The sequence below is a fragment of the Aspergillus ochraceoroseus genome (genome assembly GCF_002846915.1).
Source record: "Aspergillus ochraceoroseus IBT 24754 chromosome Unknown P175scaffold_3, whole genome shotgun sequence".
NCBI lineage: Eukaryota > Fungi > Ascomycota > Eurotiomycetes > Eurotiales > Aspergillaceae > Aspergillus > Aspergillus ochraceoroseus.
In genome coordinates, this window is record NW_024468478.1 from 1,289,635 (window position 1) to 1,315,104 (window position 25,470).

The 25,470-nt window shown below is 48.3% G+C and overlaps 8 protein-coding genes across 8 annotated transcripts; 4 read left to right on the forward strand and 4 right to left on the reverse strand.

Moving 5' to 3' along the window:
• Positions 1–145: 145 nt before the first annotated feature.
• On the forward strand, positions 146–1,149 carry P175DRAFT_0531230 (uncharacterized protein; the record flags this gene model as incomplete). Its single annotated transcript, XM_040899855.1, has 6 exons — positions 146–216; positions 274–376; positions 481–527; positions 585–665; positions 847–910; positions 946–1,149. 6 exons carry the CDS (start codon positions 146–148, stop codon positions 1,147–1,149), a joined length of 570 nt encoding a protein of 189 aa, XP_040753102.1.
• A 1,569-nt stretch (positions 1,150–2,718) lies between these two features.
• On the forward strand, positions 2,719–6,754 carry pmcB (putative calcium-translocating P-type ATPase(PMCA-type)). The gene is made up of 4 exons (XM_040895307.1): positions 2,719–3,799; positions 3,844–4,275; positions 4,333–4,475; positions 4,549–6,754. The coding sequence occupies exons 1-4, from the start codon at positions 2,841–2,843 to the stop codon at positions 6,720–6,722; spliced, it is 3,708 nt and encodes a 1,235-aa protein (XP_040753103.1). The 5' UTR covers positions 2,719–2,840; the 3' UTR covers positions 6,723–6,754.
• A 652-nt stretch (positions 6,755–7,406) lies between these two features.
• Positions 7,407–8,109, forward strand: P175DRAFT_0508640 (actin-related protein 2/3 complex subunit 5 family protein; the record flags this gene model as incomplete). Its single annotated transcript, XM_040898367.1, has 2 exons — positions 7,407–7,768; positions 7,881–8,109. 2 exons carry the CDS (start codon positions 7,407–7,409, stop codon positions 8,107–8,109), a joined length of 591 nt encoding a protein of 196 aa, XP_040753104.1.
• An 81-nt stretch (positions 8,110–8,190) lies between these two features.
• Positions 8,191–9,316, reverse strand: P175DRAFT_0508641 (uncharacterized protein; the record flags this gene model as incomplete). Its single annotated transcript, XM_040898368.1, has 2 exons — positions 8,191–9,024; positions 9,095–9,316. 2 exons carry the CDS (start codon positions 9,314–9,316, stop codon positions 8,191–8,193), a joined length of 1,056 nt encoding a protein of 351 aa, XP_040753105.1.
• Positions 9,317–9,502: 186 nt separating this feature from the next.
• P175DRAFT_0456620 (putative dynactin Arp1 p62 subunit RO2) lies at positions 9,503–11,838 on the forward strand. Its single transcript, XM_040894632.1, has 3 exons — positions 9,503–9,546; positions 9,608–9,952; positions 10,019–11,838. Exons 2-3 carry the CDS (start codon positions 9,612–9,614, stop codon positions 11,742–11,744), a joined length of 2,067 nt encoding a protein of 688 aa, XP_040753106.1. The 5' UTR covers positions 9,503–9,546; positions 9,608–9,611; the 3' UTR covers positions 11,745–11,838.
• Positions 11,839–12,484: 646 nt separating this feature from the next.
• Positions 12,485–13,598, reverse strand: P175DRAFT_0456625 (40S ribosomal protein eS7; the record flags this gene model as incomplete). Its single annotated transcript, XM_040894633.1, has 3 exons — positions 12,485–12,904; positions 12,992–13,074; positions 13,443–13,598. 3 exons carry the CDS (start codon positions 13,596–13,598, stop codon positions 12,535–12,537), a joined length of 609 nt encoding a protein of 202 aa, XP_040753107.1. The 3' UTR covers positions 12,485–12,534.
• A 581-nt stretch (positions 13,599–14,179) lies between these two features.
• On the reverse strand, positions 14,180–15,233 carry P175DRAFT_0508644 (Rab family GTPase; the record flags this gene model as incomplete). The annotated part of the gene is made up of 3 exons (XM_040898369.1): positions 14,180–14,811; positions 14,936–14,999; positions 15,150–15,233. 3 exons carry the CDS (start codon positions 15,231–15,233, stop codon positions 14,180–14,182), a joined length of 780 nt encoding a protein of 259 aa, XP_040753108.1.
• Positions 15,234–20,034: 4,801 nt separating this feature from the next.
• P175DRAFT_0500597 (uncharacterized protein) lies at positions 20,035–20,874 on the reverse strand. The gene is made up of 2 exons (XM_040896989.1): positions 20,222–20,874; positions 20,035–20,136 (listed from the first exon to the last, which is right to left on the reverse strand). Exon 1 carries the CDS (start codon positions 20,490–20,492, stop codon positions 20,253–20,255), a length of 240 nt encoding a protein of 79 aa, XP_040753109.1. The 5' UTR covers positions 20,493–20,874; the 3' UTR covers positions 20,035–20,136; positions 20,222–20,252.
• Between the last annotated feature and the right edge of the window lie 4,596 nt (positions 20,875–25,470).

The window sequence follows — 25,470 nt, forward strand, 5'->3', positions numbered from 1 at the left end:
AGCTAATAATAAGTATACATACAGTCCATTTATTCTTTCATACCTCATGTTGTAGCCACCTAGCGTTTACTGCCTGTGAGGAAGCCTGCTAGAATCTGCATTAATGCCCTTATAAGCTATATCTTGCCATGAATGTAACCAGATAATGTTTAACCAGTTCGTACTAAAATCCGACGAAAGCTCCAGCGAGAGGGAAGAAAGACAGGAATGTAAACTGTTTGCAATCATCTATTAATTTGGGCAGTGTTAGTTACTAACGCTCTGCATCCAAAGCGAGCGTCGGTCCAACCGCATACCTATTGCGTTTTCTGGATTCCTTTCTGTATACACGCGTCGTCTCGATCGAATCGGAGCCCCCACGGCTTTCAAAAAGTGGGTGTGTGTTTCAACAACGCAACACCGTACAGCTCTTGAAGTGGAGCGAGAAGAAGGGCTGTGCTGGTGGGATTTGCTGATCTTAGTCCAAATGTTGAAAGACAGTTCCTGGCCGACGACCAACGGAGTGGTCCCGTACGGCAGGACTACGAGTAAGGTTATTACTACTTGGTTCCCGACAGGGGCGGGCTGGTTGGTTTATTGAGCAGGAGTCGAGAACAGCCACCCCGAATTGGTGTTGTATTCTCCAGGGAAGAGCGCAGGCAGTCAGAGGCCCGACGTGGGGATGGGTAAGCATGGAACAAATCGGGGAGCAGATTTTTCTGCTTTTGCCTACTTATCTGTGGCTGTGAGGTTGGTCAGTTGTGTTGCACTCCCGCTACAGCGATATTGAGTGGAGGTCAAGCAGCGAGTGGCTACACACAAGGGACGGACCCTAGCTATATGTATGTCCGTACTGGGTGAATATAGGCCTGGTGACATACTTCAGAAGGCTCTGGAACTCTCGAATCGGCTCTCCCTCCGCTCCAAGAAAGTTAGTATCTAGAGATCAAGAACGCCTCGGCGTAGAGTGCCACAGAGAACCTTGAAGCTCATGAGGAATACATATATCTCCATCCAATAGCGTCATCGCCTGCAGCGGAGGGAGTCCGCTCACACGGAGCGGAGCCCGCACTCCTTGCGCTTGTGGTTGTTGATACCGAGTACCTAACCTGGGTTTTGGGACGGGATACAGTATGGGCTGGAGAATCCGACCAAGCCGCATTGTGCTGATGTTGGTATGAGGGGAGGAACAAGTACTCTTACGGAGACTACTAGGCGCTGGTCTCCTACGACTCACTCAGCTTACGGTCTTGGGGTTAACATGAACCTTGCCTCGTTATAGCCTCTAATAGAAGCCAATATACTCCATAGGTACGTCTGCAGCACGAGTCTTCTTTCGTAGTCTTGTCCTGGTGGAATGAGAATCGGTGAAGATTTCGTGATCGTCCAAGCAAGGCTTCGACGATGTTGCCTACACATGTGATAGAGAACAGAGGCTCAACTGTTAGACAGCTCCCCAGAACCTTTAACCTTCTGCCGAGCATCTCACTCCTGACGCTCCACCTCCTGTTAGGGTAGTTAACGTTAGTTAGTTACCAACCAGCCCTTGGTCAGCCGCCGGAGTAAGCAAGCTCGCAGGCGATTGCAAGGTTACTGTAGGACTAGCCACTCCAGCAGTAAAGCTCCGTGGCGCGAGGCCAGTTTACCATGTGAGGACCATCGTCATCACCCTTGCCTCCTGTATTGAAAGTGAAATGAAGGAATATAGGCAAGACAAGGAAGTCGTGGTGGTGTTCAGCCACAACCGAGGCGGTGCATTTACCTTGGAGGCGATCATGCGCCACAGTTGTCACGCGGGAAATTCAACCTCTTTTCAACTTTCAACAAAACAGAAATGAAACCAAACAAAAAAAAAGAAAAGAAAACGTCAGGCTTAGGAATACGAACCCGAGGAGGTTTCTCGAGGGGCTTACTTGTCCAGATGTTCTCTTACTGCTCCGAGCCTAGCGTTTCTTGCCAGATTCTCAGCATATCGAGGCGCAGTTCAGTGGCCAATCATCCCACTTTCTCGGCGTCAAAGTCAAACTTGATGCAACTTGACCTCTGCTACCTAAACGGATAGGTAGACCCCTAAACCTCCGGGTTATTGGCGGCGTGCACTGCTGGAACTCTGGATAATTCGTGGACCGGCGTGATTTAGCGCCTTGGGTATGCCCTGGACGTCTGGGACAGTGGGCTCACTACAATATCTCCTCTTCCTGAATACACTATGCCGAGCACAAGAGCCACCATGAGCGAGGCAGGAGATATGTGACACGCCGGCATTCCTATCCCTACGCGCCCTCTCAGCGCTTAGGGAAATGAGCAAAGGATTGCTTTAGGGAGGCAATATTTGACGCTTCTTTCCCCTTTGGTTGGGAGAGGCAACGCCTTTCTTTCGATCAGTTGGGCTTGCAGAGGTCTTTCTCCCCTGATTCGCATCGAGGGAGACTGTTGTCCTGCCCGGTTTCACTTGGTGGCCTTTCTTTCTTTTTTCTTTTTTTTTTTTTTGCTGCCAACATGAAAAGAACCTACCGGAGTCGGTAGGACTGACCATTATGAAATAAAATAAACAAATTAAAAAAAAAGACAAGAAAAAAAAAACATAAGGAAAACAAAAAAAAAAAAGGAATAATAAGAAACCCAAAAAAATAAGATAATGCTGGTTCTGGTACCTCTGCACAGCCTCACTCACTCGATAACCCTGGCCAGCTACTCCGTACTTGACCCGCATGGATGTCTCTCCTCCACCTAATATTGACAATTATTAACGGGATATAACCCCTCTAAGGTTGTGTTCCGGGTCGACGTATGGAAGGGTATTTGTTTTAACATCGACAACCCGGCAAATTAGCACCGGTTGTCTGTCTATTTTTGCTCTGATGCCCTTACAGAATAACTTCCTTAACCCCTCTGAGGGCTCGTTTCCATCTCAGCAGCGACCAACTGCTCAAATCGAGATGCATCTCGAAATTCATCCGGACAATTTGAGTCCATCGTCTTCACCCGGGCAAACGGGTTCGATGGCCGTCACATCGTCGTCCTCTTCAGACCTGTTAACTGTGCATCACCATGGACCGCCACGAACATCACACTCTCTGGACGGGGAAACGCTGCGACCCCGTTCTTACTCGACTGCATCCAGTGCAGAGACGGTCGCGAACTCAGAGGCCCCGTCTATAACGGCACCTATCAAGCCCAAAATCTCCTCCACATCCATCCTAGAAGAGATTGATGATGTGCCGTTGTCTGAAGCACTGCAGCCAGACCGACACAATCTTGAAGATTTCGAAGTGCAAGATAATCGATTCCCATTCTCTCCGGGCCAGCTAAATAAACTGCTGAACCCCAAATCTCTGGCCGCCTATCATGCTTTGGGTGGCCTCGACGGCTTAGAGAGTGGCCTTCGCACAGATCTTAGGGCTGGGTTGTCGAACGACGAAACACAGCTAGAAGGGAGATTGGTATACGATACGGGGAAAACAAGCTTCGTGAACATTGAAACTGTCAAAAGTGCCGAGGGGGCAGATATACCGTTCTACGACCGAATACGGGTATTCAGCCAGAATAGGTTACCGGCGAGGAAAACCACAGGGTTTCTCAAACTGCTATGGATGGCTTATAACGATAAGATTATCATATTGCTCACCATTGCTGCCATTGTTTCGCTTTCCTTGGGTGTTTATGAGACCATCGACGAGGGCCATGGTGTGGATTGGATTGAAGGCGTGGCAATCTGCGTGGCCATTGCAATTGTCACTCTGGTGACGGCTCTCAACGACTTGCAGAAGGAAAGACAATTTGCAAAACTCAATAAGAGGGTGAGCATCTCCTCGCTTGCCTTGTTTGCCCTCGGCTTCTTTGGGACCTCAACTGACAAGCAAAGAATAACGACCGCGAGGTCAAAGCAGTTCGTTCTGGGAAAGTAGTGATGATCTCGATCTTCGACATCACAGTTGGGGATGTCCTTCATCTCGAACCTGGAAATGCAGTCCCTGCAGATGGAGTCCTTATATCCGGCCATGGGATCAAATGTGACGAGTCCTCCGCAACCGGAGAATCCGATCAAATGAAGAAGACAGACGGCTTCGAAGTATCCCGGCGGATTCAAGATGGCACGGCTACCAAGAAGCTTGATCCCTTCTTGATCTCTGGTAGTAAGGTTCTGGAAGGCGTGGGGACGTACCTGGTGACAAGTGTTGGAAAATATTCCACATACGGCAAAATCTTGATGTCGCTGCAAGAGTCAAATGATCCTACTCCGCTTCAGGTCAAGCTGGGTAAACTTGCGAATTGGATTGGATGGCTGGGCTCAGGGTAAGATGAAGTCTACCTGCTGAATCTAATATCTTAGGGTGCTAACGACCTACTTAGCGCCGCTATTGTTCTGTTCTTCTGCTTATTTTTTCGATTTGTAGCTGACCTGCCTGGTAACCCGGCTACGCCAGCTATCAAAGGAAAGGAATTTGTTGATATCCTGATCGTCGCTGTTACAGTGGTAGTTGTTGCAATTCCAGGTAAGTGTTGGGCTTTCTGAAAATCAAATCTACCCACGCCACGGCCTCTAACCTTTTACCCCCGGTTTTTTAGAGGGCCTCCCCCTGGCTGTCACTCTAGCACTCGCCTTTGCCACAACTCGAATGGTAAAAGAAAACAACCTGGTCCGAGTTCTACGGGCATGTGAAACCATGGGCAATGCGACAGTGATCTGCTCTGATAAAACCGGCACCCTGACCCAAAATAAAATGACTGTTGTTGCTGGAACCTTGGGGTCGAGGAGTTTTGGCCATAATGAACCTGGAGAAGATGCCGCAGCGGAACTCTTCAAGACATGCCCAGGCTCGGCTCGTGATCTCCTGGTCAAAAGCATCGCTCTTAATTCAACTGCTTTTGAGGAAGAAAAAGACGGGCTCAAGGAATTCATCGGAAGCAAGACCGAAGTAGCATTGCTCCAGTTGGCCCGAGACTATCTCGGCATGGATGTTGCCACTGAACGTGCTTCGGCCACAATTTCTCAGCTGGTCCCGTTTGACTCGGCTCGCAAGTGCATGGGCATGGTGTACCGGGTATCTGAGGGACACTATCGCCTCCTTGTTAAGGGAGCTGCGGAGATCATGGCCGACCACTGCTCTACGAGAGTGGAGTTTGTGGGAACGGAAACGATCACTATTAGCAAGGCAACTACCGACAACAAGCAGCAGATTCTTGATACAATTGAATCATACGCGAAAAAGTCGTTGCGCACAATTGGGCTAGTCTACAGAGACTTTAAGACCCCCAGCTGGCCTCCAGCTAAAGCCCTGCGCATGGTGGATGACCCTGAGTCGGCGGATTTCAAGGATATCTTCGGTGATATGACCTGGCTTGGAGTCATGGGCATCCAGGACCCTCTCCGGCCCGAGGTTCCTGCCGCGATTGCAAAGTGCCATCTTGCCGGTGTGCAGGTCAAGATGGTAACAGGTGACAATATCGATACTGCCACTGCCATTGCCGAGTCATGCGGTATCAAAACTGAGGATGGCATTGTCATGGAAGGCCCCAAATTCCGCCAGTTATCGGAAGAGAGAATGGACGCCATTATTCCCTGTCTACAGGTTCTTGCCCGTTCATCGCCCGAGGATAAAAGAATCCTGGTCGCGCGGCTGAAGAGATTGGGCGAAACGGTTGCGGTGACGGGCGATGGTACCAATGACGGACCTGCCCTGAAGACAGCTGATGTCGGCTTCTCGATGGGGATTGCCGGCACCGAGGTTGCTAAAGAGGCCAGCTCTATCATTCTGCTTGATGACAACTTCAAGTCTATTGTGACGGCGATCGCGTGGGGTCGCGCGGTCAACGACGCCGTTGCGAAATTTCTGCAGTTCCAAATCACCGTCAACATTACTGCCGTCGTGCTCACCTTTGTCTCATCACTGTATAGCAGTAGCAACCAGAGTGTCCTCAGTGCCGTCCAGCTTCTCTGGGTAAACCTGATTATGGACACGTTTGCCGCACTCGCCCTGGCCACAGATGCACCAACGGAGAAGATCCTTGCCCGGAAACCCGTCCCTAGGACTGCATCGCTATTTACCATTACCATGTGGAAAATGATCTTCGGACAAGCTATTTACCAACTCGCCATTACCTTCATGCTTTACTTTGCCGGGGAACATCTTCTTTCGAGCGTTCTCAGTTCGGATCAGGCGGTGGCCGACAACCAGCTCAGCACCATTGTCTTTAACACTTTTGTCTGGATGCAGATCTTCAACGAGTTCAATAACCGGCGTCTCGATAACAAACTCAACATCTTCGAGGGGATGCACCGGAATTACTGGTTCCTCGGGATCAACCTGATCATGGTCGGTGGCCAGGTCATGATCGTCTACGTGGGCGGCGATGCCTTTGGCGTCACAGAGCTCACCAGCGCACAATGGGGCATCTGCATCGCCTGTGCCATTGGATGTCTTCCATTTGCCGTGATCCTCCGTCTCATCCCCGACGAACCAGTGGGCGTTGTTTTCAATGCCGTGACCGCCTCCATCTCCTTCGTCCTGGACCCTATAGGCCGCGGACTATCCGCCACTGGAAGACCAGTCAAGCGTTTTGCGAACCGAATGGTGTCCAGACACAAGAGGAACAACACTAGCTCAGGAGTCCCTGATGCACAGTCTCTGGATGATTGGAAGAACAGCGGGCGCCATCTCTCTGGCGACGAGGAACAGCTTCCTGCTGTACCCCAAGTTATGATCACGACTCCTGATAACGATATCTCATACAGTAGATGACTGGAATTTTCTTTCTTGCTATTTCTTTTTCCCTTTTTTTTTTTTTTTTTTTTTTTTTTCACAGCTGTACTATACGGATATACGCTCACGGCCGGGTTACATTGCATTGCATACATGGGAGGGTTTGTTTCATAGATACCAATCATACGATAGGAGGTGTTTGGATGGATATTTCATTCATGTACTTGGGGATTTTTACACTGTTTTACTACCAAACCTGATCGCCGTAACTAAAGTATTATTTTTGGTCCACAAAAGTAGGTATACAAGTCCAATGTGCCTCAGGCTACAAGGCAGCATAAATACCTGCACTTCTTCACTCGCAATTCTTTTTTCTTCTTGTCCATGATTAATTAATTTTATTGTATTCATTTTTAATCCTTTTAAAAGGGTTGAATAATAATTTCCCTCACTTCTTAAAACAGAGAAATCAAACAAACGGCCCATAATATCGGTATCGGTCGGTGCCTTTTTCCCCCCCCCCCGCGTGGGTACAGTAAATGACGAACAACCTAACTTAACTAACTATCCCCAACTCCTCATAATAATCCAACTAACAACACGACGACACAGACCTTCAATTCCCACCTACCTCCCGACGCCAATATACACACACACACACAAAGCCAAGAAGCCATCAAAGAGAAAGAGAAAGAGAAAGAGAAAGAGAAAGAGAAAGAAATAATGTCCGCACCCAACTACCGCACAATCAACATCGATGCCCTGGACCCCGAGTCCGCGGTGAATTTCCCCATGGAAACCCTCCTTCCTGCCTCGCTCCCGGCCCCCGCGAACTCCAGCACCGCCGCAAATGTCGCCGCGCAGGTCCGCCAGCTGCTTCGGAGCGGTGACGCCGAGGGTGCGCTGCGGCATGTGCTCGAGACCGCTCCGCTAGGCGGCGACGACCGCGCAAAGGAGGTCCATCTCGCCACCGTCGTTGATGTGCTGCAGGGTATTCGGCAGGCGGAGATGGCCAAGGTGCTGGAGGGGGTTTGTACGGGTGGTGCCCAGGGTGGGGAGCGGGCGGATTGCTTGATGAAGTATTTGTATGTGGTTTTTTTTTTTTTTTTTTTCTTTCTTCTTCTTCTTTATCGCTTCCCTGTTATCTAGCTTTGAATTGAAGAAGGGGGTTAATACTGACATCTTGGTTGGGTACAGGTACAAGGGGATGATGATGGCCTCGCCTGCTTCCGGTAGCGGGGCCCAGTCACCGCGGAAATCGGTCTCGCCGCAGAGCACAGGGTTCACGCAGATTCAGGCTAGGAATTTGGGCGAAGGCGGCGGTGGACAGCAGATGAGTGTTCTGCTGAATTGGCATGAGAAGCTGGTGGAATTGACTGGCACTGGATCGATTGTGCGCGTCATGACGGATCGGAGGACGGTTTGAAAGGACTTCTTTGTATACATGGATGGGTGTGTGTGTGTGTGTCTATTCTATCATATGGTACAAGGTAGGGTTAAAAAGATTTTATGAATCGAATCCACCCCCTCCCAGTAGATCCTTCAGATTCACCTGTCCACTTCCCCGAGCCAACGGCTGTGCCTGTCCCTCCCCTTCTTTCCACCCAATCATGTATATCAATCTAAAGGTCGCGGGGATGCCTCTCGAATCTTCTTCCTTATGCAACTCGCGATAGATCGCTTCATTCGCCAGCAAGACGTCCCTCGATATCGGGCCCGCCTCGCGGTGCAAAATTGCGTTGTTCTCCCCCATCGCCTGCAGGTCCTGCATCAGTGCAAACGTGTCCGGATACTCCACGACAATATCCTCCACATCTACCGTAAGCATCTTAAATCCCGCCTTGTTGAGCAGCCCGCCGACATCCCGTACATCCGCGAGCGGGGATACATGCGGCGAGACACCGCCGCGCCGCTCGAGATCGGCGAGTTGCAGCGACGTCCGCAGCTCGAAAAGGGTGTCGCCGCCGAACATGGCCGCGATAAAGGGGCAGTCTGGTTTCAGAATCGAGTTGACCTGCGCCAGGAGCGACGGGAGATCGTTGATCCAGTGGATCGAGAGGGAGGAGAGCACGGCGTCGAAGCTGTTGGGTTCGTAGGGGAGGGTCGTCTCCAGGTCTGGAATGACTTCGCGGGTAATAGAGAGGGACTGGTTGAAGGGGAGGTCGGCATCACGGTGAAGGAGCGCATGCGAGGTCTCGACACAGGTGAGGTTGCCGATGCGGTCTGATAATGGCGCCGAAGATGGGGTTGTTGGGTCTGGGTTGGGGGTTGTGAGGGCCCGGGCGATGTTGCAGCTATTGGCACCGAGGTCGAGGACGTTGGGGAAGGTTCGTTTTATATCCTTTTTGTCTTTTAGTTACTTGCTTTTTTTTTTTTTTTTCTGAGGTGTAAGAGGGTATGGGTGGGAGTACCAGAAGTCGTTCACATAACCGCATAGCCACCTCGTCCTTGATATAGTCTACTTTTCGACTTTCTTCGACATTTCGAGCCGCCCGGTCCTTCTGTAAATGCTTTGTCTTTCGATTGAAGATCTCCAGCACTGGGTTTCCTGGTGTTTGGCTGGCGTAGGTTCGCACTGTCGCTGTAGCCCAAGAAGAGCGCAGGATGGGGCGCAGAGGGCGCAAAGAGGTCATTTTCAATTCTAGTGATATAAGACAAAAATAAACCGAATGAATTCAAATCAAAGGAGTATCAATTGGACATTTTGCGTGGGAGGAAAAGTGCAGAGAGCAAGTGACGTCGATGGGAAATCTTTTGGTTTGATGTCGATGGATGATTTTCTGCATCTCCGGCGGTGATTTTCCGCCTCCACGTCAACACAACAATCTCCCCCCTCAGTTGACCTCTGAGCGTCTGGCATTTGGTACGTGGCAATTCCTAAGAGAAGCAGTATTAATCTAACTTGCTGGATTTAACCCGTGCAGCATCATGTCGCGCCCCTTTCCCTACGCGTACATCTCTTGCCCGTGTGCCAATACCCCCGTGCCAGATCCCTCCAGGAAACGGAGATCCAGGGAATCGCCCCAGAAGAGCAGCCCAGAGAAACCCCGGGTTGAGCCTGAAATAGATGACGATGAGGATGAGCAGACCTTTGACCCGCGATCTACAAGGTCCAACTTCTCCCTATACCCACCGGAGCAGCTTCTCTATTGCGAGGACTGCCACCAGATCAAATGCCCGCGCTGTATTACAGAGGAGATCATATGCTGGTTCTGCCCCAATTGTCTGTTCGAGACACCTAGTAGTATGGTCCGGGGAGAGGGAAATCGGTACGTTCTTCCTCTTGGGGGGGGGGGGTAACTGGAGCTTATAAGCTAGCTAACTTATGTGGACAGATGCGGCCGGAATTGCTACGCTTGCCCCGTCTGTACTGCCGCCCTGACGGTCTCGACGATAGATACTACAGGACAACAGGGCCCCTGGGTGTTGGCGTGCTCATACTGCATGTGGACCACGCTGGATATCGGTATCAAGTTTGACAAACCCACCAATGTCCGCAATCAAATCACCAAAATACTCGCCGATGCGGCGGCCTCGGCATTAGGCACTCCTCGCACGCGACAGATGTCCAAGACCTTCAGCGAGCTTAAATCCCCGTTATCTACTTACTCTTCAATTGACGAACAACTCCCGCTACCAGGAGAGAGCGGCGGGGATGAGTCCTCTGCAACACAAGCAATTGCTGCCAATGGGCCCCTCACACCGGACGCACACTTCGCAGCTTTAAAGAATTTCTACAAAGGTCAACTCGCAGCCGTGAACGCCGCATCAAGCGATCCGCTAGGGGACTTCAGCAGTGGGTTCTCCTCTCCCGGCGCCATCAACCGCCTCATGTCAATCTACGCTTCGTCCTCCCGGCTCAGCGGTCTCTACGGCGGCTCCGGCAAGAAACCCAAACCAAAACCCCCCGTGATGAGAGAGGCTCTCAATTCAAGTGAGGGCCTTTCCATCCCCGCGCCTGACTGCGAAGCATCCATGATCCAACGTATGGTCTCCGACGACTGCGGCTGGGACGGGCTAGCCTCGATCGAACAGCGTGCGGACCAATCCCCCGACGCCCGCTTCGTAGAGGACCTCTTCCCAAAGCCCATTCTGCTCCGCACGAGACGCTCCAAGCGTTGCAAATCCTGCAAGCACATCCTCGTCAAACCCGAAAGCAAGCCAGCTTCAACCCGCTTCCGTATCCGTTTGATCGCTCTCAGCTACATCCCGCTGCCGACAATGCGCCCGCTCATCCTGCCTCCTTCCTCCTCCTCCTCCTCCTCCTCCTCAGCACCCTCATCTCTCCTATCAACTTCCCCTTCCAACTCCCCCGCGCCGAACCTAGACGCTCTCCCCCCACTGAAACCCATCCAGCTCCTCCTCACGCTGAAAAACCACATGTTCGACGCCGTCCGCGTCACTCTCGCCACACCGTCCGTCACCCCCGGCCGCGTTGCCTCCAAGGTCACCATCCTCTGTCCGCAATTCGATATCGGCGCGAACAGTGACGTCTGGGACGAGGCGCTCCAAGCGGCCGCTGCTGCCCCGGATCAGCGCTCCTCGCGCGGTGCTCCCTACGAAAAAGTCGCAGAGGCAGGTAAAGTTTGGGAAAAGGGACGCAATTGGACTACTGTTGTGCTTGAAGTTGTTCCGGGAACGTTACCGGGGCGTCGATTACCCAAAGGCACGGGAACCACAGCCGAGGAATCTAGCGAAATTTTTAACAAGACCACTAAAAACGACGACGACGACGACGACGAGGAGGGTGATAAGAACAGCAACGATGATGACGACGACGACGATGACGATGACGACGATGACGACAGCGAGAGCAAGAACGATAACGCCGCCACGCTAGACTGGAGCGGCCAGGCCAAAGACCCCAGTCTGCAGCTCCAGCCGGACGAGGATATCCTGGAGATTCCGGTCTTTGTGCGAATGGAATGGGACTCGGATAACCAGATCGAGCACGACCAGGCTGTTCCTGCTGCTGTTGCCGGACGCGGGTCGAATGCAGATACAGTCAAGAGGGAGTTGGCATACTGGATGGTGTTGGGGGTGGGAAGAATTCAATCCTAACTTCGGGGTATTTTCCTTGCGTATTTAGTTCTAGTTTATACCCTTACTTGCACTTATATACAATATATAGTTAGCTAATACATACATATCTACCAAACATGCTTATACTTATACATGAAATATACCTACCATACCGTTAAAAAAAAAAAAACACCAAGGGGATAATAATAATCTTTAACCAACCAGTTTACAAGAAGAATCTACAAGATGGATACTAGCTGGAAGAACGTGAAATGAAGAATTTTGGTGTATTTTTTTTTTCTTTCAACCACGCCGAACAAAAAGAAACAGCCCGGACCAAAACAGATCATGAGTGTATCACATCACATCACATCACCCCCCCCCCCCCCCTCCCTGTGCTTCCCCTTTTTATCTTTTCTTCGTCTTCTTCTGCTTTATGTGCCCATTGAGTGTAAAGAAGAGAGAGAGAGAGAGAGAGTCTCAGTCTGGAGTAACTAGACTAGACTAGACAAAGTGCAAAGGGAAATCTGGTGTGAATAGGAGAAAAGAAGAAGAAAGAAAAAAAAAAAAAAAATACCGATGCAATAAGCATGCAAGCATGCAAATGCAATTCCATTCCCATTGCTAAATCTGAGTATGTATCATCGGATCTTCCTTTTTTTTTTTCTCCTGTCTTGCCTTGACTTTGCCCTTTGCGGTCCACTCAAATTCCCTTTTTTTTTTTTTCAAAGTAAAAAAAACAACAACAAAATTATCCAGGCACACACAAAGAAAGAGAAGAAGAGAGAAAAAAAAAATTAAAAAAAGGGGGGGAAGGAGAAGAAGTCATCTAGAACTCAGCAGCAGCACCGCTCTGAGGGAACTCGAAAACCACAGCCCGGCCGGTCAAACGACGGTAGACCTCGCCGTAGGCATCGAGTCTGTGGTCGACACCGCCGCGCTCCTTCTCGTCAAGGACAACCTTGAGGGTCTTGCTGCCGTCCTCCTTGGTGCGGATGCGCTTGCCGACAATCTCAACGGGGTAGACAAGGTCGGTGAGGATGGCGTCGTGCACAGCGGTCAGAGTGCGGGAACGAGGACGCTTCTGCTTCTGGTTGGTGCGGGAGTTGACAGAGCGCTTGGGGCGGGGGAGGATGCGGCGCTGAGCAACGAAGAGGACGTGACGGTCGGAGAACTTCTTCTCGAGTTCACGGGTCAGACTGTTGCTCTTGTTAGTTTTCCTTCATTCTGGATGTTTTTTTTTATGCGGGGGTAAAGCCAGATAAGAATAGGGTGGATGTGCGTACCGCTGCTGGATCTTGTGGAAGCCCTGGAGGAGAGGGACAGGGACGAAGATGATGACGGCCTTCTTACCGTGGCCGACCTCAACCTATTGATTCATGTTGTTAGAGCAGTTCAAAACGTTTTTGAAGAGAGAGAGAGAGAAACAGCATGCTGCTTGGAGCAGTAACAGCGACGTTGTGGAAGGAAAAAAAAAATTGTCGGAGAAATCGTTCAGCGTCCAATTCCATTCTCCAATCTCAATTGCATCCAAACCATCTGCCACACACTCCTTTTTTCTTTTTCTTTATTCTTTTGGGTCCTTCTTTCCCCTTCTCCTTTTCGTATTGTGCGTGGGTGTGGGTGTGCAACTCCTCCTCCACTCCGATACATGTCATCTCCATTTTCAATCGCAACAGTAATCGTCCCCCTGCAACAACAACGGAATCAAATAGAAGAACAAAAATCCATTCTTACCTCACGAGCAGACGCGAACTGAAGGGGGCGGAGGGTGGCCTTCAGGTCCTGTGTGTTGCTCTCCAAGTCGAAGAGAGCGCCGGCGATCGCGGTCTCCAGCTCGGAGGGGTTCTGCCTCGACGGCGAGTTGGGGGCGATCTTGTTGATAGCAGCCATGATGAACACGGGGGGATGGGCAGACAGAGCGACGGATATCTGGCTGTGCTGCTGCAAGAAGGGGTGGTTGCTGCCCTTTGGTTGATTGTGCTGGCGGGTTGTCGACGGGAGAAGAGCAATATCTAAAATGCGACTTGGGGCCGGGTTTGCCTGCTGTGGGATCCGAGGCTTGGCGACTCGCTTAACGCCTGTGGTGCATTGCCTGTTGCGGTTTAGCCCCTGTCTGCTTAGGGGATGGTGCGTCCCGTGACCTGTCTGCCCTTCCTCGCTATAGAAGATACAATACTCCCAAGTATACTAAAGTACCATCGACTATAAACCTTGACGATTCTTTTCTCGGAAATCCTGTAATTCTACTCTGAACTGATGTATTCAATGAATGACCGCTTATGTACCATACCACGTATCGATACATTACTATTAATATCGCTGAGACGGAACGCCACGAGACACACACAGTTCATCACTCTGTAATGAACCCAGCAGGGACAAGATCTTGCAAAGGGAAAAAAAAAAAAAAAAAAAAAAAAAAAAACAAAGAAAAGAAAACGAAAGAGGGAAAAAAAAAAATTAATACACTATTAACATGCACACCCTTCCTTCGCAGTGGCAGCACCCCGATCCCCCAGGCTCACTCGCGAGTCGTCTCCCGATCGACCACCTCCCAGGGTAGTCTGGCCGGTGCCCGCGCCAGCACCTCGTCCACTCTTCAAATTGCTCTCGGGAATGGCATTGGCAATCGCAGTGAAGACATCTACAACATTCATTCCGGTCTTCGCACTAGTTTCGAAGAACAACAGGCCCTCCTCTTCCGCATATGAGCTAGCCTCCCGAGTCGACACCTTGCGGGCATCTCCGGAAGTAATATCCTGCTCGTCTGGACTCTCGCCGGTAGCATCCTCTCCCTCCGCACCCACGGACACAGGTTCGTTATTGGGAAGTGTCTCTCCGCTGCCGTCATTCGTCAAGTCCAGCTTATTGCCAACCAGGGCGATCACGATGCCAGGGCTAGCTTGTCGTTGCAGTTCCGCCACCCAATGTTTGGCCTTGGTCAGCGAGGAAGGTTTAGTCACGTCGTAGACCACCAGCGCCGCCTGGGCGTTACGGTAGTACATGGGAGCGAGTGAGGCAAAGCGCTCCTGGCCGGCGGTGTCCCAGATTTCAAACTTAATCGTTCGGGTCGGAAGAGAGCATTTTTGGGTCAGGAAGGCAGCTGTAGGAGTGAAGAAGCATCAGCATTTCACTATTCCAATCTTCCAATTGGCGCGAGAGAGAGCAGAGGAGAACTATATCGTCATCTTTGCCTCCCTCGGCCGGGATCCATCTCGGAGACTTACCTCCAATCGTGGGTTCCTTGTTCTCTTGAAAGTCATTGTTGACAAACCGCAGTACCAACGAAGACTACTCAAGATGAAGCATTCAGATTAGTTTAAACTCTCATTCTCTCCAATTACCCGTGTACACCCCGGGAAAAGAAAGCCGAGACCCAGCCCAAATCCAGGCCCAGGAAGACGTAGAGGTAGAAGAGGGGTCGGATAAAATCCAACGTACCTTTCCTACAGCAGCCTCGCCCAAAAGTACTAGTTTAACGCTACTACTCGGTTTCGGAGTATTCGCGGAGGTTGACTCAGACATGGCTGGAGAGCCCAACAAGAATGTGGCTATACACGATCAGGTCGTCTTGCAGATAATGCCAACAACAAAAGCTGATTTCTCAATCCAGATGCTGATTTCAAATCGCGAGGGGGTCGGGAACGGGGTATTCCAGGTAACCTAGGACACACAAAAAAAGGTAAGCCGCAAAACACGGAAGCAGACGAGAGGCCTGAGTTCGATCGGATTGAAGCAGGGCCTGTTTGATAGGCAGCAGACAACTGGGAAGACGCAGAGAACACGTACCAGCACCAAGAGGAGAAATGGCGGTGGGCAGAAGGACAGATTTGCTTCGATGGTGGACGATTTGCAGCGTCTCTAGCTCGTAGGGGGAAAGACTAGCAGCAAGTTACGAGTTGTCCTCAGACAGTTGGAGTAGTTTTCGTCAGATAGTCAGTCAGTCGATACACAGGTACCCAGTGAGCAAGAGTCGTTGGAGAGGCGGAAAGGCGGGCAGATGATGATGGATGGTACGAGGCCTAAATGGGTTTAGCCCGCTTAGACAATCATGCGAATCACCAATTGAGCAACTATTCTCCGTCATCAAATCAAATCCTCCAGAATAATAACTGAAATAAAGCTTTTGTTTAATTTTGGTTTATATCCTTCCCAGCGGAGATCACACCGAAGAAGATCGTCAAGGGAGGAACCGACTGTATGCCTCGTGGTTATCTGACATTTCATTCCATTATTTTTCTTACCTTAAAAATCTCCCGAAGGAAAGCAGTACCACCATCTACTTCGCTGGCAAAATACCGCACATCTGATCTGGAGTGAGAAAGAGAGAAAGAGAGAAAGGGAGAGAGATGGAGGGGGAAGGGGGAAAAAAAAAAAACAAAAAGTGAGAGGACAGTTTTACATTCCTAACACAGCTCTCACATACACATACTCACAATTGAACGGATCGAACGAGAGAAAGTTGCTCAGGCACTCGGCTGATACGAGCGATGAGGAGAAACAAAGAAACAGAAGAGTCTGGATGTGAAGAGACAGAACAAGAACCGGGGGTTTAGGCGTCATTTTTGAGCTTAGATGAGACATATCAACTCCCAAGGGGAGAAGCATTAGCAATTTTGACCCAAATCTCCAATCCAGTCTGATTGGTGGGAGACAAGACTTTCCATCTGGCCAACACTCTACCTTTGGGTACTGACACTACCCCAGCCACAGTGCGTCCCCGACAGATCCTGTGGTCTGTATGGCTAGAAGGACGGTACATCTGGATGCGCTATGCACAACGGAGGCTGTAGTCTGTAGACAACGAAGACACACGCAACAGGGCCAATGCAGCCTGGGGGCATGACGTGCCCAAGGGGAACGATCCCCAGCCAGACCTCTGGGGGAAAACCCTCACCACATTTCGTTTTCTACCATGGCATTCCGCTAGGTTACATACATGGGGCCAGTGTCGCACGGCATTGGGATTTTGCAGACCCGGTAGCTGCCCAAAAATGGAGCACATGCGAAACGACTGTTGACCAGGGTCTGCTAGATAATGCTAGGTCGATTAACCGCTGTATCAACAAATTAGATCTACCTGCACCTGTGACATCCCGTGAACCAACAATCAGGAAACGAGGGCGATGTCATCTGTGGTGACTCGTCCGTGTTCGAGCCAAGGCGCTTGTCTGGAGTTTATTTGTGGTGGACCAAAAAAAAAAAAAAAAAAAAAAAGATTGAGGGCTCGCCATACCAGCTTGCATTCCCAACAATATATTCAATATAGTACAAATGAGGACATAGATAAACAAAAGTACCACATTTGGCAAACAAAGGAAATTCAAAACAAAAGGGGAAAAAAATAAATAAAAAAATAAAAAAATCTTGGACCGCGAGGCCGAAAATTCTAATCTGTCTTGGTATCAACCCATGCTTCCCAAATTCAAACCCATCCTGTCTATCCCAAACGCCGACAAAAGAAAAGACAAAAGGAAAAGAAAAAGAACAAAGGAAATTGTCGAAAAGCCACAAATCAAGAATCTGAGAGCAAGCACTTTTTGTTCCAAAAAAAGAGTCATGGCCGGAGCTGGTTCGTGTCGATGAAATTAAAATAGAGATGTAAAAACGAAAAGTCCGGATATTCGGCCGAAGAGAAGAAAAAACATGGTCGTGTCGATCGAAGAGGTGAAGCGTTGGACCTCCACGTAGGGAGAGGACGGTATTAAAGATATCTATAGTGCCCGAAACCCATGGCGGCCAATGATGAATGTAGTATTACAGGAAACTGCGAAGCGAAGTTAGCGATGAAATGCGAAGCATTGGTACTGGAGCTGTCAAGAGTCACTTACAAAACAAATGGACTTCATTGCAGACACGTCAAACTGTAGGGGGCCATGGCGCCAATGAACAAAAACCACAAACGACTTTTCGCTGGACACAAGAAAAATCACAGGGAGCTCATTTCGGTGGTGGTGGTGGTGCGCCAGGCTTCTTTACTCCTGTAGTATCGTAGGCTCCGCGACCCATGTTGAACGCTGAGAGATCTCGAAGAATCATTGTGGACTCTGCACAAACAGCCATTGTTAGATAGGGATGTTGCTTCTTGGTATCACGGGGAAACGGCCACGGATAGGGGGAAAGGGTGGTGTGGAAAACAATTTTGGCAGAACTAATGGTGAAGGATAGATTTCAGGTAACCGGGAGGAACTCACTGGTTAAATAATAATGACGAGAAATTCTCCAACAATATTTGTTCAGGAATAAAACGAAAGGTCCTCTCGATTATTCTGATTCGGGTCCCGCGTTCAATGACAGAGCGGATATGCAGGCTAGTATTGAGGTACCCAAAGATCCAGGCAATATTGCAGCTGCAGGTGAGATCCGATCCTTATTAAAAAAGGAAAAAAAAAAGCCCACAACCCCAAATCTAAGGCAGGGTGACGCAGAGCAACGCAGAGCAAGCCTGTAGGGCAGGAATGCAACGCCAAAGTACCAATGAATCAAATCAGAAGAATGAGGAATGGTGGATATCCACGATTAATCGACACGTCTCTTTTTGAGGAGTCGAGACTTGTTTCTGGCGTAGATGACTGGCTAGGCCGCACGTAACGTTGTTCTTGTTGCAATATCTCTGGGGTATCTGATCTGGCTGGAAGGCCTCCCGCTGACGGTAACCACGAGCAAAGAGTGAAAAGGCCGCAGGAGTGGTGCAGATATGCTATTCGAGAAAACGACGCGATCGAAAGCCGGTAGCCGCGAGAGTCTAATGCAGCAAGGAGGGTTGATCCTGGAAAGGAGAAGTGCCACGGAGGTGGTCCGTCTGATCCGGCGAGAGCAAAACAATCTTAGGCCCGATCTATCGCAAGGGAGGATTGGTAAGGTCACGCAGAGTGGTGGGAAGATTGAGGACGAGAGAGGCACGGAGGGGAAGAGAGTAGGTAGGTAGGTAGGTAGGTAGGTAGTAAGTAGTAGAAAGGAGGAGGACAGGGTGAGAGTTAGCTTGAATCAAGGAATGAATGGATGAAGAATTTCCAAAGGCCAGATGGTAGAAGGGGGATCATAGCATAGATATATAGCTAGGGTCTTTCGTATTTTTTTTTTTCAAGCAAGGCCTAGTAGTAGTAAAAAGAAAAAGCGAAATATTATAATTAAACCAAAAAATATACCTATATAAAATAAAAAATAATAAAAGCAAGGTCCGAAAAATAAAGACCAGGGAAACAAAAAAATAAAAAAAAATAAAAAAAGTCGGGAAAATAAAATTAAAAATAATCCATAAATTCAAAAATATAAAATAAAATAAAAATAAAATAGTCGCAATAGAGTAATATGAATCGTCATAAAAAGAAATAATTACATGGATACTAATGCTAATACTACTAGTAGGAGGTAAGAGCCATCATCCCCAAATACCCATACGCAGTCCTACAGTAATCATGCTGAATTTGAAAACACTCTAAGAATTAATGGATGCAATCGAGGCTTAGAAGCTCTGCGGCTCTCCCGTCCCGATGGTAAGGTACGCGAAAGCTGTGGGTGCGATTAGTTCCATCCATACCCATTTTCTGATTTTTTTTACCCCTTTCTTTTTGTTCTTCGGGGGTTCTCTACTAAGTAACTATGGAGTACTGATTGAGGTACAATATTACACTACTTACTCCTGTTTAGTTACAGCTTACAGGTATTTTTGCCATCCGTCTCCCCCCTTCCCCTTCCTCTTCCTCTTCCTCTTCCCCTTCCCCTTCCCCCTTCACTTCTCCTTTGTCTTGATTCCGTTTAGCTTATCATGTTTCTCCATCTAGTATTGACTGACTAGACACAACTAGAAATACCCCCAGTGTGTTGAGAGTTCGTGTGTTGAGAGTTGGGAGTTGAGAGTTGGGAGTTGAGACGTGACAGAGAGAAAAGCTTCCCCCCAATGAATCAAGCGAATGGATAATTAACCAAAATTACAGTGAACAGACAAAGAAAGATGAGACAATGAGAACTGGAGTTCTTTGATTGCTTCCCCCTTCCTTTCTCTCCCTCCCTGATCCCTTCCCAAAATACAATACCGGGAATGAATGAAACCAACAAGGCCCCGATGGAGATCAGGTCAGGCCAGCCACCAGTGGCCAACCAACCATCATTGAACTGATCTGGAAAAAGCACAGAATTAGCCAGAAAGAAGGAAGAAGAAAGAAACATTCGAGCTCTCCACTTTCTTCTGGTACATCAGGTAACTCAAAGCTAGGAACCGACTTGTCGGACCACGACGGACAGGTTTGATGCAGCAAAGGGGAGCGGTGGGGAAAACGTAGCCGCTACAGAACCGCGGATGGATCCGAAATCCAATCCCTGTCCCTCTAATGGATCCGCTAGGGCTTGCTTTGGAACCTGGATGGTGTTTCTATCCATTTCTCGCGTGGTGCTGGAGAAGCTACTGGACGGCGCAGAATCAGGGGCGCTAAGATGGGTAAGGATCTCCTATGGAGTAGAATAGATAGAGAGGGAAAAAATGAAAAAAAAAAAAAAAAAGCCCTATAACATACGATCGTCTAGGCCATCCATCCTCCTTTCTTTTCAAGACCCCAAAAAAGTGTTCGAAACCCTTGGCTTTTTGTCCGCGTCTAACCCAATGAAGGATGAAACACACATGTTCTGAATTTTCAGAATGGGGCTATCATTATTGGTGGTGGCGATTGCCAATAACGCAATGAAGCAAGAATAACAATACCCGGCACTGTGATCGAGAGAGAATCCGCTTTGGGTGGAACAAAACAAACGAAGAGATGTCAACCTGTAACCCCTAAGCACGGGCATGTGAGGACTCCGTCCAGGGGTGCTTCCATACAGATCTTCCAGAATACCCCAATACTCCTCTTCCCTAGTCTTCACGACAGGTATGGTGAGGTGAGGATGGGAAGAGAGTACTGCGTAAGTAAAAGTGTCTCCAGCAGAGAACCGAAGCCTGACTGGTGGTAGGGTGGTTTAGGGTCAACTGTCGTCTACTTCTTTAGTCTCGGGAGAGTCGAGACCAGATCGCTCTATTAATTTCTTCTAGAGAGGTAGCTACAAAGCCGGTTTACAGAAGCTCCCTCCTAATTGATTGGTGTCAGGTCATACGTCGTGAGGTTTGGCCGAGAGACGGGTCAATTGATGATATACATCCAAAATGAAATTTTGAGCAAAAAAAGTACACAAAAAGAAACCTGCTGGTCTGAAGGATGAAAACTATCTTTGTTTTCTTTTTTATATTTTCCTTTCTTTATATTCCTCTTTTTTTTTGTTTCACCTCTTTTTCTTTTTCTTTTTTTGCTTTGTTCGATGATGGTCACGGGGGTGGGAGAGATCGAAATCGAGCAAGTCAAGTCAAAAGGGGGAAGCCAACACTAGTCCACCATCATATACCTCAACCTATACTATGGAGTACTAAGAGGTGGGTCTTCCAGGTAACGATCAATGATCCAGTTAATCCACATCTTCCCGTCTTCCCCCCGTTACAACTTGCGTACGCCGTATCAGTTGTACCACCACTATTACCGACACTGCCACCTCTTCTTCGCTGCTTCTAGCGTCTTGCCCTGCCGGGTCTTTCCTCCCCACTCGACTGTCTCAAGTTGTCAAGTGAGAGAGAAATTTGGAGCTACAAGAGCTGCCATTTGGCGGCTTACCTTTCCGTTCGTGCCACGGTCTCCAGGTCGGATCCTCTGGACCTTCTACCGGAATTCAGCTGCTGGCCTGGAAATGTCCACTCCGACCCAGGGTGGGATTTTCTGGGGTGACATCTGCGAATCGATTGATTTCTGGCGGATTCTAGCCCAAGTACAGAGTATGGAGTAAAGTAGTAAAATAGATTCCGAACCAGGAGTAAAATTGCCTGTCCTTAGGGACCGTACATGGGGGACAGACCGGTTTGACCAGCGCCGGGCGTACCCTGAACCTCGTTTGCCAATCCTACGGAGGATATCCGCCAGGGAGAACACAAATCGAAAGAAAAGCCTGAAGGATCAGCTTCCTAGCTTGATTGGATTTAATGCCAGCGATTCAGCCAAGCACCTTTCCCGGCGTCTGTCCGTCCGGGTAGGAGAAAACTCCCGGCTACTAGACTAGGTACGAAGCACATGTTGCCGGGATGACACTTTTTTTTTTTTTTCTTCCGGGATGACACTGCTCGTGTTTTACGATGCGGATGGTCCTGGTCTGATATTCCCAAGTCGAGCGTGTTTAAATTTCAGTTATTGTGAGTTGGAAAAAAATTCCCAATCCAAACCTTCCAGGTTGCACGTTGGATCGTCGGGGGTTGATAACGATAATCAGCCGGTACATACTCCGTACTTTGCGCTCATTAGCGGATCTAAAAGCACACTACAGCGTCTCTGAAGCCGGGGAGGAAGATCCGGTTGCTGTTGAAACCGTTGGCTAATCCACAAGACACCTAAACCTTTTTGCAAGCCGGCGTTTGCCCAGCCAGACCTTGCCGAGGCCGACCATGAGTCTCAGAAATTAGAATCCATGACATGTACTCCGTTTTCCCCAGGTTGGATTTTTTTTTTTTTTTTCAATTACCGACTGATGTTCCTGCATTGGGTTGTGCATTAAAGCAACTTTAGGTGCATCCCAGAGATACCTATCTGGGTACTCTAGCAGACGATCCCCACCCATCAAGCTGCAGGCTGCAGCGGAGCAGGTATCCGGATTCCAAAATGATTCTAGAAATCCCATCTGAGCGGTACATACAGTCCTTCGTACCACGGTTCACACCCGCGGGACGCCGGACCACTGCTAAGAATCACAGATCCAGCGTTTCTTTTCCGGGGGGTTGAAAAGCTTGGGCAATCCTTCAAGGGATTTGCTTGGGGTTGGTTTAATCAATCTCATTTCAGGTTATGCGTTATTAGTATTTATAAACATATGTAACTATATATGTATGTATATACAATAGAATAATAATTTAAATGTAAAGGATAATATTTCCAGGTTTGCATGAGTGTTTTTCACAGAATACATGCCATTACCAATCAATACCGCTAGAACCACCCAGAAACACAAGAACCGTTGGGCCTAAAACCAAATTATGGTACCTACCGAAGTATCTAGTATCTATCTACCTAGTCCGGAAGCAGGAGCGGGATCAGGATCAGGATCACCAGCCTCCCTTTCTCTTGAGCAGCGATCATCCTATTTAGCCCGTATCTGGTAAATCCTGACGCCTGGATTCGGCCTTATGATTAGCCACGTACATGGTTGGTGCCCTCTGATTATGATTTGCTGCGAGGTTGATCATTCCGGATGCGTTCCTGCGTACCCGCGCCGTTTCTTACTTTGCCTAAAATGGGCAGAATAGTACTGTACTGTACTGTACTGTACTGTACCTCACCTACTAGATTAGTAGTAGATTACTATAGTTGACTACCTAGGTACTTAATTAAGTGGTGTATACAGAGAGAGAGAGAGAGATTGTTTAACAGAATAGAACTCTGTGACATTCTACAGTACTCAATCCTAGTACTAGTCCTAGTAGTAGTAGTAGTAGTAGTAGTAGTAGTAGTACCTAGTAGATGTAATTTCAACACGGGACATTCATTCAGTTCGGGAGGAAAGAAGATCCCGAAACTGAGCCGTACAAGTACTTACGTACTCGGCTAGTTAATTTGGTAGTATTACTATACACAGTAACATTAAAAAACAGACAACACCAAAGTGACGCATCATACATACATACATCCATACCCAATCCATCGATCATATCATATCATATCATATCAATCATCTTCCCTGGGCTCGCAAGAGAGAGCTCAAAAAAAAAAAAAAAAGAAAGAAAAGAACCCCCCTCCCCCCCCCTCCTGAATTATTTCCTTCCAGCCCCTAATTCAGAATCGCTATTTACCTGCTCTGCTCTGCTGATTTGGATGAATGATTCGTTCTCGGGTGAATGCATTATCTGCAGAAACAGGGGCCCAGATATTGCCAACAGTTCAGGGCGGTTGATCTCGATTTGTACGGAGTACTCCGTAGTAGCTCATGGCAACCGGGATTCACTGCAGAAGATCAGAGCAAGAAACAAGTACTCACACTCAACTTTTTACTCAGAATTTAGCAGGGAATACGGAGAGTAGGACAGACGGATATATCTTAGCTAGCTAGGTGCATGTGTGATGTGCCTAGATGCAGATGTTGAAGAGCGGGAAAAGAAAAAATAATAATAATAATAATAATTAAAATTTAAAAATAATAAAATCATGGCAGATCTACCGATCTGCTGTGAGACGAAGCGGGAGGCTGAAGAGAGGAGGTCTGATCGCGATTGAGTACGGAATCTAGACAAGCCTTGCAGATTATTGGGATGCGATGCGATCGAGGTACGCAGCAGTGCAGCAGTACTGAGTACCTAGGTAGGGGAGAAGGTGGCTGAAGTTATAAAAACTAGGCGTGGCTGGTGCAGAACTCTGTAGGTATGAAGATAGAGAGAGAGAGAGAGAGAGAGAGAGAGTCAAGATACTTCTTCCTACGTACTTTCAGTAGACAAAACAAAGTACGACAGGTTGATGAATCGATCCAAGTGAGGCGGATCGAAAATCCACGAGTCTCCCCCTATCTCGTACTTTGTTCTAGTCCACGACGATCCATCACATTACCATTCCTGAATGAATATACATCACAATCTTTTCCAAGTATAACTACACACGTGCGACGGAGGACTTGTCACATTAACTGTTCCTGGAAAATGCCTGGCGAGAATCTCAGAATCATCTAGGAACTATTCCCCTGGAGATGCCGCTTAATCTCCGCCCGCCGCTCGCGAAGTATCCCAATTTGAGCTCCATATCATCCGTTGTTTCGTTCGTCAGGAATAAGTGGCTTGTACACGGGATAGTCGGAGATGATCTGAATCTACAGACAGTACCTTTTTGTCTCTGTAAATTACTCCCAGATCCACCCAATATTTTGGTACCCCAAATGTCTTCCCCGTTCCGGATCCAAATAATGTGTTCTTTAGCTTCACTTTGTTCCTCTCCGCCCCTTTCTTAGGAGTCAGTCTTTGGTGCCCATGTGATGAGAATAATCAGTAAGGCAAGCATCTCACCATCATGATCCTCGTGATAAATTAATATCTCATCCAGAGTCCGGTCAGACATTCCAATAATAGACTGTCAGAGAACGAAAGAAAGAAAGAAAGAAAGAAAGAAAGAAGGAGTTTGGCCAAGTTTCACCTTGACTATCCAGTAACCAAACTATCTCAAGCCACATTACATTGCATACTCTGGATAATCCCATCATCCTATGGAAGTCTGAAGATGACAATATACGGAGTACTCCGTATATGTTGTAGGATGCAAACTCCACGAAGGAAATAGTAAGCCTGACTCAATCAGCTATTACTTACCTACTTAATACCTAGTTAGTTAACTAATTAGTTAACTAATTACCTATAGGTAGTTAATGATCAATACTAAGATAGAGTTACCAGCTTATCGGGACGAGTACTTAATGATACTTAGATATATATCATAAGATATATGAGTACACCGTATAAACACTTATATGACACCCTAATAACTATTCATATGGGCTGAAAAATAACAGAAAAAGAAAAGAAACTACCATCAATACCTGATGTCCTTGCAGATATCTTACAAAGGTACTGGACTAAATATAGACTTCTTTCCGTACTTACAGTGTAGTACTTACTAGAGAGATAGTATGCTTTCTTTTCTTCGATTCCCGGGTTTGGAGTGATTCTTGGAACTTGCACCCTGTGCATGCATGCATGTATGTATGTATGTAGGTAGGTATGTAG

Coding starts and splice junctions, on each gene's coding strand:
- P175DRAFT_0456620 (XM_040894632.1), top strand. CDS start 9,612: ATGTCGCGCCCCTTTCCCTACGCGTACATCTCTTGCCCGTGTGCCAAT. Junction 9,953..10,018: donor GTCCGGGGAGAGGGAAATCG/GTACGTTCTTCC, acceptor TTATGTGGACAG/ATGCGGCCGGAATTGCTACG.
- pmcB (XM_040895307.1), top strand. CDS start 2,841: ATGCCCTTACAGAATAACTTCCTTAACCCCTCTGAGGGCTCGTTTCCA. Junction 3,800..3,843: donor GTGAGCATCTCCTCGCTTGC/CTTGTTTGCCCT, acceptor CTGACAAGCAAA/GAATAACGACCGCGAGGTCA. Junction 4,276..4,332: donor ATTGGATGGCTGGGCTCAGG/GTAAGATGAAGT, acceptor CGACCTACTTAG/CGCCGCTATTGTTCTGTTCT.
- P175DRAFT_0500597 (XM_040896989.1), bottom strand. CDS start 20,492: ATGCCCGTGCTTAGGGGTTACAGGTTGACATCTCTTCGTTTGTTTTGT.